At 35.5% G+C, this 14,378-nt stretch overlaps 2 protein-coding genes across 3 annotated transcripts in view; one reads left to right on the forward strand and one right to left on the reverse strand.

Moving 5' to 3' along the window:
* The window catches only part of LOC107713142 (apoptosis-inducing factor 3-like), a 14,621-nt gene extending 11,634 nt beyond the window's left edge, over window positions 1-2,987 (reverse strand). The window contains exons 1-4 of the mRNA XM_016518576.1: window positions 2,670-2,987; window positions 1,973-2,048; window positions 918-1,027; window positions 673-782 (exon numbers count right to left, since the gene is read on the reverse strand). Of these exons, the coding sequence (XP_016374062.1) occupies window positions 673-782; window positions 918-1,027; window positions 1,973-2,048; window positions 2,670-2,688 (315 nt within the window). The 5' untranslated portion in view covers window positions 2,689-2,987. The remainder of the gene's footprint in view (window positions 1-672; window positions 783-917; window positions 1,028-1,972; window positions 2,049-2,669) is intronic.
* Window positions 2,988-7,109: 4,122 nt separating this feature from the next.
* On the forward strand, window positions 7,110-10,534 carry LOC107713213 (coiled-coil domain-containing protein 92-like). 2 transcript variants are annotated; one of them, XM_016518667.1, is made up of 6 exons: window positions 7,110-7,306; window positions 8,897-9,059; window positions 9,529-9,576; window positions 9,643-9,989; window positions 10,063-10,273; window positions 10,313-10,534. In XM_016518667.1, exons 2-6 carry the CDS (start codon window positions 8,930-8,932, stop codon window positions 10,378-10,380), a joined length of 804 nt encoding a protein of 267 aa, XP_016374153.1. In that variant the 5' UTR covers window positions 7,110-7,306; window positions 8,897-8,929; the 3' UTR covers window positions 10,381-10,534. The 2 variants fall into 2 exon arrangements, with proteins under 2 accessions (XP_016374153.1, XP_016374152.1); XM_016518666.1 differs by having other exon boundaries at window positions 10,063-10,534.
* Window positions 10,535-14,378: the final 3,844 nt, after the last annotated feature.

A 14,378-nucleotide genomic window follows, 5' to 3' on the forward strand; every position in this document is an offset into this window, starting at 1 on the left:
AATCTAGCTTGCGCCAGCAGTTGTACACAGAAGCAGTTCCGGATGGATGACGTATGAGTTCAGCGTTGCGCATTCGCCGGTGAGTCTCGTGAAAACCAACGTTTGTTTACAGGATCAAAGGAAGCAAAGTGTCCTTACTTTAGCAAAGGAAAACCAGTCTCTTCTTGGCTTATATCGAAATCCTCCGACATTCTTCTTTACAAATCCTCGTTTTGTACTTCTAATAAGTGACCGGTGTTTTGTTTTGACCTCTCCGCTGCGCTTCCGTGTGCGTCACTTCTGAGCTGCACATGCGCAAAGCTGACCTCATACGTCATCCGCCCGGAACTGCTTCCAGTGTACAACAGTGAGCGCAAGCTAGATTCAAGTGATTATTAAGTTTTGAATATGGATATTTTTGAGACACTTTTTTTTATGGATGGGTGCATTTTAATTAAGTGCTTTTGGACTGATGCATGCAACACCCGCTGAGTGCCATGAAACAGCTTGAAAGATCAAAGACCATTTTTAATGTAACTCCGACTGGATTCGTCTGAAAGAAGAAAGTCATATACACCTAGGATGACTTGAGAGTGAGTAATTTATGGGCTAATTTTCATTTTTGGGTGAACTAACCTTTTAATTCTTAAAGTCTTTACGTCAAGCACTCAAGAAATATATGGTAATACATGCTTTGTGGCAGGGCAAACAGTCAATGCCAGGATACTCCTCCAAGTCACCGGTCTTCACATTGAAACAGGAACCATGCCAGGGACAGCGGACCCTGTGACCTGACAGCACCCCTGCAGAGGAACCGCAAACACACTGTAATACTACAAGCTCACAAGACTTTTCATGTTATTTATCTAAGAAGATGGAAGCCAGTAGCATGCACCAAACTCGATTTCTATTGCTAAAACAGATTGGTAATGAGCTACCTTTGCTCAGTGGAGCACCATAGTGTGTGCACTGGTTACTGATGGCACTGTACACCCCATCACAGCGTACCAGCAGAACATTGTGGTCACCGACCTCCACCTCCATCATTCTAGATCACAAGATCAACACACATGCAGACATCTTCAGTTTTACAGTGTGAGTGTCCTTCAACAGCTTTATATGTACAAAGTGGCCACACTTTAGTTTGGGGACAAATTCTCACAATTAACTAACTATTAACGTCAAATTTGCCTCAGTAAACTCCTATTTTGCTGTTTATTAATAGTTTGTAAGGTAGTTTTAGGTATGGGGTAGGATTCGGGGGTGGTCGTGCAGAATAAGGCATTAATATATGAAGAGTTCATTTGCAAAAACCGATAAACGCCACTTAAAAAAAAAAAACATGAGCTGATTGCCGTGCATTATTCTCCACATATAGCGCGATCTGAACCCTAAACACGTTTAGTCAAAAAAGCCGGTTTTGTCCACTTTCAAGGCATCGCGAGTTCATGTTTTACTGCAGAAGCCGAATTCAATGAACTTTAATATTGTAAATTACCTGTAATTGTTTAAGTTATTATTACTTAATCAAAACAACCCAACTGCAATTTGATTGATATTACTTGGAATGCGCAATAAAAAAAAACTAGATTTATCGGTTATTGAGTTATCGGTTTTTGCAAATGAACTCTTCATATGCTTTATAAGTATTAATAAACAGCCAGTATGCTAGCAATATGCATGCTAATAAACAACTAGTCAATAGTGAGAATTGGTCCCTAAATTAAATTGTCACTATATAAAACATACAGTATGACTTTGAAGAAATTTACAGCTTTAAAAACAAAAGATCAAAACTGTTTAAAACATGATGCAACTATCTGTAATCCAGTTTCCATATGCAAATAAATAAAAACAATTCTAATTGATTTTTGAATTATTCTTTTGTGGGTTTTCATTGATAACATCTTAAGATCTTCCATAAATAAATATGTATATTAAAAATATAATACATATTAAAAATGAAAATGACAATCATTTATGTGGAACCTACTCTCCATCTTTGAGTTCTGCCTCGTCACATACGACATCTGTCACCTCTTCCTCTGGCTCCAAACCAGCCACTAAACCTATAACCATAACAGCCCGGATAAAATAATAAATGACATCACTCATAGCAAGAAAAATGCCATGGAGAAAAACATAATATCACAATGATTTCAACACCATATAATGAATTACATAATCAAATGTTAACTAAGTCAACAGCATAACCGCACTGTCAGAGCAGTGAACTAAGAATACTCCATTAAACAAACAAAATCAATAAATGTTTTTATTAATGCATTTACAGTTTATAGTATTTTTTTTAGTGCTGGGCAACAATTAATCGCGATTAATCTCATCCAAAATAAAAGTTTTTGTGTACATAGTATAAGTGTGTGTACTATGTATAAATACACACACATACAGTATATATTTAAGACAAATATGTTATGTTTATATATTACATATATTTATATATAATATAAATTATATGAATATAAATATATACATGTAAATATTTTCAAGATATATACTGTATGTGTATGCCTTTATATATACAAAATAAATATACACAGTTCACACACATGTATTATATAAACAAAACCTTTTATTTTAGATGTGATTAATTGTTGCCCAGCACTAATTCTTTTATTGTAGAAAACAACAAGAGAAAATAATAATATAACAAATGATTGGATGCTTACCTGATTGGACCTCAGACATCACAAGTTGATCAGTAAGAGAGGATTTTCTCCAGTAAATGTTTTTGAAAAACTATCCTTTCTGCTGTCATACAATCAAACTCTCGGGACGGCTGTCATGACCGTAATGAGCAGTTCACAAGTCCCTAATCCAGGAGACCAGATCTGACCTTTAGGCATTTCATCATTCGGATGCTCAGACTCACTCATGAATTTGGTTACTCCAAAAAAAAAAAAGGGGGGGCCAAATTTAGTGTTTTGGGGTGGGGAAAAAAGGAAATTGAGTTTCCAAAAGCCATTGAGATTGCGTAAAGTGTAAAGAGGCCATTTAGTTGAAGCACAATGCCATTTGTTGTGGTATATAACAACAGAAGAGAGAACGGCTGAGCAAGCAGCACGCAACAGTAGACGTGTGCACAGGGCAAAGTGCGTGACTCTGCACCTCTCTCTAAAACACTGACACTCCTGTTCATATGCTCCTTTCAAGATACAATTGATCTAAACTGACCTTAAAGAGTCTTTACTGACATAAAGAATTTACTGTAAATAATACAGTAGGTTATACTATACACTATTCTATACTTTACAAAATGTATACTGATTACAGATTACATGATAAAAAACTGTAGTAACGTAATCTAGGTTACTCATTTTATGTAATGTATTCCGACTACTTTTTAGATTACTTTTAGTCTAACTTGTTTTAAACTCACCATTAAATGAGTCATATTGATATAAAAAAAGCAAAGAGAAAGAAAATATATTCCATGTTTTGATATGGTATATAGTTTATTTATAAGTATTTTATCTTTTTATAACTATTTAGCATTAAACATTGATCAACAAATGACATTATTTCTGATGTATACAGAGTATACAGTGAAATTCTTACTGCTTCCCCTAAATAATTATAGCAGCAAATTTACAGACAGGAGAGAAAAGATCTTGATATAAGAGAAGCAGAAACAGAACATCTAGCTAAAATTAAAGTGTTGTTTTCAAAATGACATAACTCCTCACAGAATAATGTTTTAAACTGCTAAACATCTCTAATACACAATAATATTTCCAAAAAAGGATATATTAAATTAAAAAAAGAAAAGGAATTGTTTCTACAAACACACTTAGACCTCAAATCACAACCTTGCTGGCAAACTGGGACACTTTTATATTTTATTTCATAGTTGGTTCCACAACATCAATCTTTCTATATACATAATTGTTACAAAAGATTTATATTTTGAATAAATGATGTTCCTTATTGACTTAAATGCCGTTCTTTTTGAAGTATATTAAAATAGAAAAGTGTTATTTTAAATTGTACTCATTTTTAACAATATTACTGTTTTTACTGTACTTTTGATCAAATAAATGCCTTGATGAGCACTGAAGAGACTTCTAAAAAAACATTAAAAATATTACTTATCCCAAAGTTTTGAACGTACATGGAGGTAGTGTACATTTTTTTCATAATTATATTGTTACCATCTCAAAACTATTTTTTTATATATTGCAAGAATAAAGCATCTTCATTTTTATAACGGTAAATGTAATTGATTTAAGACTGAACACATTTTCTAAATTTGTAGTTTTTTTATTTTTAATTCTTACATTTTTTCTTTTTTTTTAAATAACCTTTTTATTTTCATATTGTTGTTTCTGTATTTGTTCTTCTGAAAGGCGTCTTGTTCACTAGCTGGATAAATCAAGTGGACCAATGTTTGTTTAAACTTAGTATTTTTGATTTAGTTATGCAGAGAGGGCAACTTAAGGACATTTGGTTCGTTTCTAGATGGTTCTGATGAGGGTGCAGAAACCATTGTGAACCATCCAGAAACTAACCAAAGGAGCACCAAGTAAAAGAACAGAAAAAAAGGGAAAACAACTGGCAAAAAGCATTGATGTTTTGGCACCAAAATTTGATTGCTGACTCTGTAAATAGCCAACTGATTCTTAAATGAGTTTAGGTGAAAAGACAGTGAAATAAAACGAATAAAAAGACAGCAAAAGCAAATAAGCATCACAATGTCACTACTCGGAAAACTTGTCTGATCAGCACCCAAAAGAAGTCAGACAAAAATATAACTCTAAGCATAATGGCAGTCTGTCAGAAAAGGTTATATTTTAAATAGAATTTCTCTTTGCATTAAGAATCAACATGTATATGAATCTAAACAAAATATGAAATAAAATGCAAATAAATCTACAGTTGCATAAACCACAATTTTCCATCTATTTTTGTGATCTCTCATTTAACATATGCTCTTGCCATTCTACAATGGATAAAAAAGTTAGAATGTAATAATTTCAGGATTTTAGCGACCCTGTCATGAACTGTTTTCCTCTTAAGCAACCTTTTGTATTCTCCAGTTGACACAGTATTTCATTTGTTTTCTAGTTTTAGTTGTTTTGTTTAAATCTGTTGTACTATATCAGACAAAGAATCATTTGAGTTACATAAAGCTAAATAGTGGTCTATATATAATGAAAAAACATAATTACATAAAAACAAACATGTTTTAATTTGTCACAAAAAATCAGGCACAACACCAGATTCATGGAGCCAGATTGAAATAAACCCTAATTAAGGTCTTTGACCTTTCTGTAGTCAGTTCTAATGATGATCATGAGAAGCCATCATTTTTTCAGGCTGTTTGCTCTTTATCTGTGCTTATGCTACATGCGTCAATGTAACTCTTCTCCTGATTTTGTCTTCAGACATCAAAGTTTTTGTTGACCAAAATGGAACATGCACAAGTTTAGTTTTTCAAAAAATTTAAACTGAGAAAAATATTTTGCAGCCATGAAAAACCATTTACTGATAAGCTTAAGCAATGTCCCACTAGAGGGCAGAATTAAACTTACTTAGGGCTGCTGGATGACTGAAAATGAAAAATAATTAAATAAAAAATGCTTAGGCTTGTAAACATCAAGCTGCAGTTATGCACTTTTGCCATAAAATATCTTAAAAGCATGTCATTTTGAGGTAAGACATCCTGGATCAACTAAAAAGGCAACTTATTCTGCTATCCAAAAATAACTTATTATCTATGTCTCTTAATATTTTATAACATCTGCAGCATACACAGTTAAATCATTTAGGCAAAATATTATAATAAAAATTACAGAGATAACAGCTATATAGCCTAATAAAATATACCTTTTTTTAAATGCTAGCAAAATGTTGTCATTAACATTTTTTTTACTGCCTGCATAAAATATGGCCTGTATGAAAATTATTTTGAAACTCTCTGACTACAACACTGAGAGTCTATGCTATACAGTTGAGTGCAAAAGGTTCCATCATTCCCCTCACAAATTCCCTTAAGTGGTACTGTAACAAAAACCTTTTTGTTTTATTAAGTCCTGCTATCTGACATAACATAACATTTCACAAGACAAAATAATTACAAAATTTTGATGAACTGGCCTTTTTATTCAATCTTGAATATAAGTTTACATTCCCTTGGTTCTTATGATGGTCAGTGTAAAGCTTTATTGATGATAATCAGTAACTGTTTGCATGTTTTGTTAAAGTTATTCATGAGGTTTTTGACTCGCCACCACACACACACACACATATATATATATATATATGTGTGTGTGTGTGTGTTTCATTGAATATGTGCTTTGTAAGCTAACACACTGTTTTATATTCCTTATTATTGTGTGTGTGTGTGTGTGTGTGTGTGTGTGTGTGTATAGAAGGCATTAACAGTGATTAACAATTACAAATCTAAATGGGGGCCAGGACTGGATGGGGTGCTATAAACAATTCAAGCTCATTTGATTAAGTGGAGAGAAAACACTCCCTAGAGTGTGAATGTCCTCACTCTTTTTGAATGTCTCGCACTTATGAGAATTATATGGCTATATATAAGATTTCTGCTAGTGACGTCATACAGAGTTATAAAGAATGTGTTTGGAATATAGCCTTTGATCCTAATTATATCATGCTGCCATCTCAATGAAAGTGACTGCATTAATTTGTTGTAATGATATCAGCTGCAGGAATCATATAAAGCTCGAGTCTCTACAGGACTCCAAAATTAAAACTTGTGATGAAAATGATGAAATAACTTCAACTTAACAGAAGCTACTTATAAACAGATCACAGAAGAATCACACACACCATTTGTGTTGAGTTAGTGACATTAATAAATGTGTGTGTTCAGTAGCTAACAAACTGCTAATGGAGGGCTGCTGGGATGGCTTGTTTTTTTGTTTTGTTTCGTTTTTTTGTTGAGGGAACAGGGGTGATGCTAACTTCCAGCTTGGCCAGCAAAAATATATAGCCTAATCAGTTTTTATATAAATAGGGATCCATGTGCACTTAATCTTTAATGTATGTATTTCCACAACTCCTGCCCAGTATATAACGTTACATATATAATAAACATGTTGTAGATTTTTTGAGTATTAATAATTTAATCACGCTCACTGCGCTATAAATCACACAAAACGTAAGGACTTCTTCTCACTGACTTCTGTCAACTTCATTGGCTAAATAAACGAGATGTTGGGATGGATATGGCAGATGGTTAATTAACCCTTTCGTGTCCCTGACGCACTGCTTTGGTGGCGATGCTTTGCAGTTTGCACTGGAGGTGTCCTGCATCATTCATCTGTTCAATCAAATCGTAAGTAGCATTACAAAGCGTCATGTATCACCAGCATGTTTATTGGGATTGCTGACCTTGAGACGCGGTGCGGTGATTTCAAGACATCTTAATAATAATGGAGGTGTAGTTTAAAGAAATAGTCAAGATTGTCAGCGCTGTAAGGATACAAATGAACCGTTACGATATTATTTTCATACGTTTCAGCAGAATCAGCTGTCAATAATCAGTGTATCGTATACACTTAGTTAATCCATCATTTGTTGACATATTCCATGGATCAGTGCGTGAAGGTTGATGGGTGGGTAGTTATTGTTGAAATCGCCGTGAAAACGGCATAAACATAGTAAAGGATGAATTAAGTAATCGACATGAGGATTATGTGCTTTGTATGAAGAAAACACCTTGGTTTGTCAATATATATTCGCCTTAAAGACGATAGATTGCGATGTTTACATGCTCCTGTCGCCGTTACGCATTTCCTGGGTCTGAATGTCCCGGATGTATAGATGACATAATGCTGATTTAACCTGAATCTGCTGATGCTGAAGTTGTAACAAAAGAGGCATTCATAGTGAGCCATTTGAAATATTGTTAGTGAAGCATAAAGTGGCCACAAAAAAAAATCTTAAAATGTATAAAAATGTATGTCTTTTGCACTAAAACAAAATAGCCTATAAAACCAAGTGGCATTGCAACAGTCAGGCTCTGGAAGTAAAATTCCCATTAATTTTCTCCATAGGGGAACTGATATTGAAGACAGGCCTAATGTGAGCTACAAGGTCGTTAATCGATGCTATTGTTGAAGCCATCAGCCTGCATTATATCAATTTATTTTCTAAATAAATGTGTTCAACATTGAAGTCCCTGGTGAAAAACTGCTTTACTCGTGATTCTGCAGATCAGAGAAAAAAATGTGGGTGAATTCAAGATCTAGTGATCACAAACGGAAATCACTTCATTGAAGTGACCATCGCATGTTCCCTTTGCTAACGGACTTCTGGAAGGGCCCTTCGTAAAGGGATTCAGTTGTCCACTTTCGTTTGGAACGTCCCTATAAATGCCATTCCTTCCCAAGGGCGCAAAAAAAGCTATTTGGAATTCACCCTTAGAGTTAAATGAAGCACTGCAAATGACATGGACTTTGTTTTCTATGCTCTCAAATTGCTTAAATATGTGTTGTAATTTTATATTTCTCCATCATTTTTAATTCAGTTGTGTTATTAGCACTGCTTATTGTAGGAACTGATTGTTTTTACCTTCATAAGGGCATGTTTTATAATTACCTCAATAAATGTATCTGTGTTGATTTTTATGTCAAATACTTAAATTTAACCAGTTACTTCAAAAAAAACCTTTGGGAAATATGAATGTGAAAAATGCTTCTGGAACCAAGGCCGCTGAAAAGGTGGGCAAACACAAGAAAAAATATAGGCTGGGGCTTGATTTTTGATGCATCTCCTCGCTATCTCTAGCTCACATCAGACTGGTTGGAGGGGAATGGTTAATGGAAATTAGTGTGCTTCAACCGTTAATGAATTGTTAGGCCTAAGTAAAGAAAGTGTTTACTTTGTATTGACATACTAACCATTTTAACTTTATTGTAAACAGGTGCTGTAACCCGCCAACATCCAGGAGCCTTCCATGGATAGATCCACACTTACCCAACAGGTGGAGAGCGTTGAGCGTAATGTAGCATTTTTGCAGCAGGAACACCGGATCCTCCTTAGCGGTCTACGGCTAGAGATCCGCAACCTGAAGAAACGATGCAATGGTCTGTCACTCATCCTCATTCCATAGATTCTCCATTCTGAACTCAAATATAGAAATACCTAATACAGGACTTTGCACTTAATTAACTATGATTTCATATAAGAAAGCAAAGTTTTGTCAATGAAACAGTCTATATTAAGTCAAAATAAGTCAAAAAAAATTTGAAGAAACATATTTTTCAGCGCAGTCAAAGCTAATATATATTACTAAAATATGTTGAAATATTATCTTGAACATTTTTAGTGCAATGACAATATAAAAGCCAATTATTTAATTTTGGGAACAGTTGTTTTTTTGGGTATTTTTGTACATAGAAAATATATAGCTGCATTTATATATTATAGGAAGGGGTCCCTCGCAACAGGATTGTCACATTTGGGGGTCCTTAGCATCAGAAACCCTTTGCCTAAAAGATACTTTCATGGCACTCTCATGTCTGTTAACTCCTCTCTGTGTGTATATCATTACAGAGCTGAGTTGTGAACTAAGTGAAAGACCACCAGTAAGAAGCCGAGAAGGTGAGTATCAGATATCACAAGATTCCAGTCATTCCCACATGTTCCCTCAACTACATGTTTTTACAGATATCGAACTGGAGGAAGAGCTTCTGCAGGCACAATTACTAGAGACAGAGCAGCATCTGGCTGAGCAGGAAAGCACGCTGGTGGAGCTGCGGGCGGAGCTACGGAAAAAGGGGGCACTTGCGAGCGCACTGCAGGTTCGACTTCGAGATGAAGAGCGGCGATTCCTAGAAGAGCTAAAACGACGCAGTCATAAGATTACAACGCTGAGTCGCGACCTCCGCAAGCAGACTGACCTGGCCGCTCAGCTCTCCTTCCAACTGCATTCAGCACAATTTCGATTGTATCACCAGGCAGAAGACTACGAGGAAGAGGATGAAGAAGAAGAGGATGAAGGAGGCACCATGCAGGTAGGAGGCACTACTGCTGGATTTACTCATAATCTGAGGCATGAATCAGTCTTATTCTTTTACCTTTACACAGGAATCAGAATGGACTGCAAAATCTCCAGTAACGGCGGAAAGTCCACGTCAAAGCCGAGCTTCAGGAAGGGTGCGGAGATCAGAAAGAGTGAGGGAATGCGTGCCCCGCGAAAGGGTGCTTGGGCCCCAAGAGGCGCGCCCCATGCCTGACCCCGCCCTTTTCCTTTATCCTTTCAGACATAGGCTCCTCCCCTTGCACAGGTCACTTGGAGGTCACTGGAGAGAAGGTGGCCTTTCAAGGATGCCAGAAGCTCGAATAGGTAGATTCAGAGAACGACCACTGAGGGAGGACATTGGACCAGAGACAACTGAGTTATAAAGGGCAACAGTGCCCTTTATTCAATGGCCTTGGTTCTGGAGGGATTTTTCCAATTCATTTTTCCTATAGAGTTTTTTTAAAGGTGCTGTATGCAATTTTTTTCACTGTACTAAAGCGTAAAAATACCATAATATGTTTGCAGGTATGCAGGAAACACGCTAAGTTCACATACTTGTTCCTCCAAAAAACAAAGCTACAGCCAGTTATTCTGCTTTGAAATGTGTGTTCCGTGTCAGAATGTCTGTTTTTGTTTTGGTCTGTGTGATTCCGCCCACTGCTAATTTACCCAATAGTATTTAGACACACTGGGTTGCCAGTTAGCGGAAAACTTAGCAGTATTGCAGCCATGGAAGCGAGCAAACAAACTGGGTCAGAGATCACAGATTCTACCCGACCTAAAAAGCCTTGGCATCCAAGCTCTATGAACAGAGGCTTATTAAAACATAGATAACTCAACTCATCAATTTACAGTTTAAGGCTCGTTTCCCTCCATTATCAATTGTGCTCATTCCTGTTTCGTGTCCTCAATCTGGCAACCTGCAATCTTTTGAATTTGGACCGCAGTACCCATGTCAACTGCTAGCTGTCAATATCACATACTGCACCTTTAAAAAGTCTTTGTTTAAGAGATATGATAAGCCATGAGCCAAACCAACCAACTTTGAGGTGAATCACAAACATTACGAAATTTGATTTTAAGCAAAGAAAGTGTTTGAAAATCAGATAAACACATGATACAAAAGTGAAAGAAATGAATTCTCATGAGGCATTGCAAATGTCATAATCAAAATGAAAAATTATGTAGAAAACTCACTCTGCATCATTCACAGTACTTCTTGGGAGTGGGCTTGTCGCAATTCTCTGATTGGTGGACTCTGATTCTCTAAATGTTGACTCATGGGTAATGTAGTTTTTCACCAGGAATTCAGGAAATCTGAAATTATAAATTATAATTATAAAACAAGTTTAAATAATGTGGGCTGATGGCTTCAACAAAAACATATACCATCGATTAGCAACCTCATAGCTTAAAGTAGGTCTGTCTTTAAAGGTTTTTATGTTATTGTTGAAAATCCATTGCCCTATGGAGAAAGTGAATGGGATTTTGACTTCCAGAACCTGATTGTTGCATTCTAGAAACTTCCTGGCTTGAATGATTCAAAGTTGTAAGGAAAGTTACAGAGTAACTCTGAGTTACAAAGCACCTGAAACCTACATAGTGATGTCCCTTTTTGAAATGTGTCTTCTTCGTAGAATCCAGAACACTCTATAAACGAGTTTTCACTTTCCATGCAGTCATCATTTGTGTCAATGAAGTGAATTATTCTTATCACATTAGACACACTTTAGAAGAACAGGGAGGGCAGATGCAGGCTAACAGGTGTATTATATTGCTTTTGTGTTTTTGGTCTCTCTATCTCTATTGGAAAAGAGCTTTATGATGTATTGAATATATATGAAGTGAAACATGGTTTATTTATTAAATACTACAAAAATTGTTTGTATTTGTTGTTCTTGTTCTGTTTATTTACATATTTATTATAATTATAAAGTTCCCTGAATGTATGTTCACTGATTTTTGAGGACTGGGACAAAAAAGGCTACAAAAATGAAAATGAAAAAAATAAATACACAGTATAAATGTATCAATGAGTCTTGAATTTCAATGAATCAATGAATATTTATAAAAGTTTTGTTTCACTTTTGTTTCTTTATGAAGTTTGACATGCTGAATATGAAAATCACATTACTTTCTGTGGATCATTAACAGTTCATATATATATATATATACACGTGTGTGTGTGTGTGTGTGTGTTGACAACTTGTACAAGCTAATCTGTTATTACTCATGCAAGAAAATTACATAGTACATGCATAATACTGAGATAACAAATTAGCAAACAGTTACCAGAAATGAATCCAAAACGTCAGAAGTGTACGTTGGATGCTTTTCGTCTTTTATGACTGGTCCCAAAATGTTCTAGAATGTTCCAGAAAGCACTAGAATAAAAAAAAATTGTTAAAGAAACTTCTAGAATGTTCTGATCATGGCAAAAGCAAAATATCTTTTAAAATTAGTAAAAACAAAAATGTCTGTTCTAAACCAATGTTTCATAATAGTAGAAGTTCTAAAACTTACCTGACCAAATTATTTACCAAAAATCTATTACATTCATACATGTATCAAATGCAGCAGCCATTTTGCTTTTTATGGGGCTGTATTACAGAAACCTCAGTCTTAATTCTTGACTTAAGATTTTAAGAATTTAGTGAATTTGGTTACTAAACAGATAACAGGATAAGAAATACTTACAATTGGCCATTATATAAAATTCCCAAACATGTTTACAGGTTTTACAGAATTGACACATCAAGGTTAGATTGTATAAACATAATTAGCCTACTCTAAATTATAAAAATGTATCAAACTCAACAGAGTCCTGTGTGATGTTATAGCGCTGGGTGGAAGGAGGGCCTTAGTAGGCTATGAAAGACTGACTGTGATATTGCCTGATAGAATTTTATATAGTTTAGTAATACTGTTTCTTTTAAAGAAACATGGTATAATATATTTTTGATCAAATAAAGGGGAAAAGTGACAAACATTCTAATCAAATGTATCTATTTCAAAACTAAAAACCGCTAAACCTGTGGCCGAGTCTCTATTTTGTAAGTTTTGCATAGACATTAAAGGACAATTCAACTATATTTCTTGTGTATAATTCAAAATACTGCAATATCAGTCACCTAACGAACGAGCTTAACGACCTCGAGCATATTAAGATAAAATATACTTTTTCGTTCTTTGGAATTTACATGTTAATACGTATATATTTATTTTGGTTCCTATAAAATTAAAACATATTATTAATTCCATAAGATATCTATAATAAACGGCCGTGTATATCGTATTGTCATTCGAATCGGAAAAGGACAGATTAGCGACAGTTAGTAGCATACGCGCATGCGCAGCGAGTAAAGGTGAGATTCTAACGCAAAAAAGGTTGCGTGGGAGAAGACAAACAAGTAGAAGATCGATAAGCGTACAACAAAAACAATGCGTACTACTTCTGCTCGTTTAGTATTCTTAAGGTTCTCTGTTCCTTCCACTTCTCCGACTATTGTAGCTTTTCCAAACAGGTCCTGCACATTCCGCCGGTGCTGCAGCACTATGTCATAGCGACCGCTCGAGCCAGCAGCTGATTTGGACAGCAGAGCAATGCACTCCACAAGCGCGCAGATCATATAGAAGACTCCTGAACGAATGTGTGATCTGGCATGGATTCAAGAAGGCATGTCATGTGCTTTTTTGTTCAGTGAAACTGAAGAAATGAGTAGCGATTTCTCTGGAAGAGGAATGGGATGCGGGGAACTCCACCGCGACGCCTCCCTCCGGGAATAGAAAATGTGGGGGGGGAGATGGAGGGGTTCATGAGACACAGGAGGAAGGGCAGAGGAAAAGACACTATAGAATTGTGTTGCGTTTTATGGAGAGAGGGACACCTCTGCTTGGGACAAGCTATTCTGCTTACCTGTGATTCTATAGAGATTTATGGGGCAGATGGACAGCGGGCACATTTATGAAGGAATATAACTGTGAGAAGATGCTTGCATGTTTATTATTACTTATTAATCCATTAGTTTCAGTTACATAGTAAAAAAAATGTGTATTTTTAAATCAGCCATTTTATTTTAATTTATGCAATGTTTCTGATCTTCTGCTGTTAACTTTTTTTTAGGTACAAAACATTTATAGGAGATACTATCACCCGGTCAGTCAATTCATCTATGCATAAATCATCCTTTCGGTAATTTCTGGCATGCAAAAAAAATTGAATGTCTTTACTGTATTTGCTGTCTAGAACATGTTTAAGCTATTGCAGAGTTGCCAGATGCCAGACTTGGTAATTGGGTATGTCAACTGTCTGTCAGGCTTGTCTTAAAGATTTACCAACAAAGCAAGCTTTTTCTAGCAGCCAAGGTCATTTTAAAACCAA

This window comes from Sinocyclocheilus rhinocerous, unplaced genomic scaffold, assembly GCF_001515625.1.
Source record: "Sinocyclocheilus rhinocerous isolate Xijiao unplaced genomic scaffold, SAMN03320098_v1.1 scaffold387, whole genome shotgun sequence".
Lineage (NCBI taxonomy): Eukaryota > Metazoa > Chordata > Actinopteri > Cypriniformes > Cyprinidae > Sinocyclocheilus > Sinocyclocheilus rhinocerous.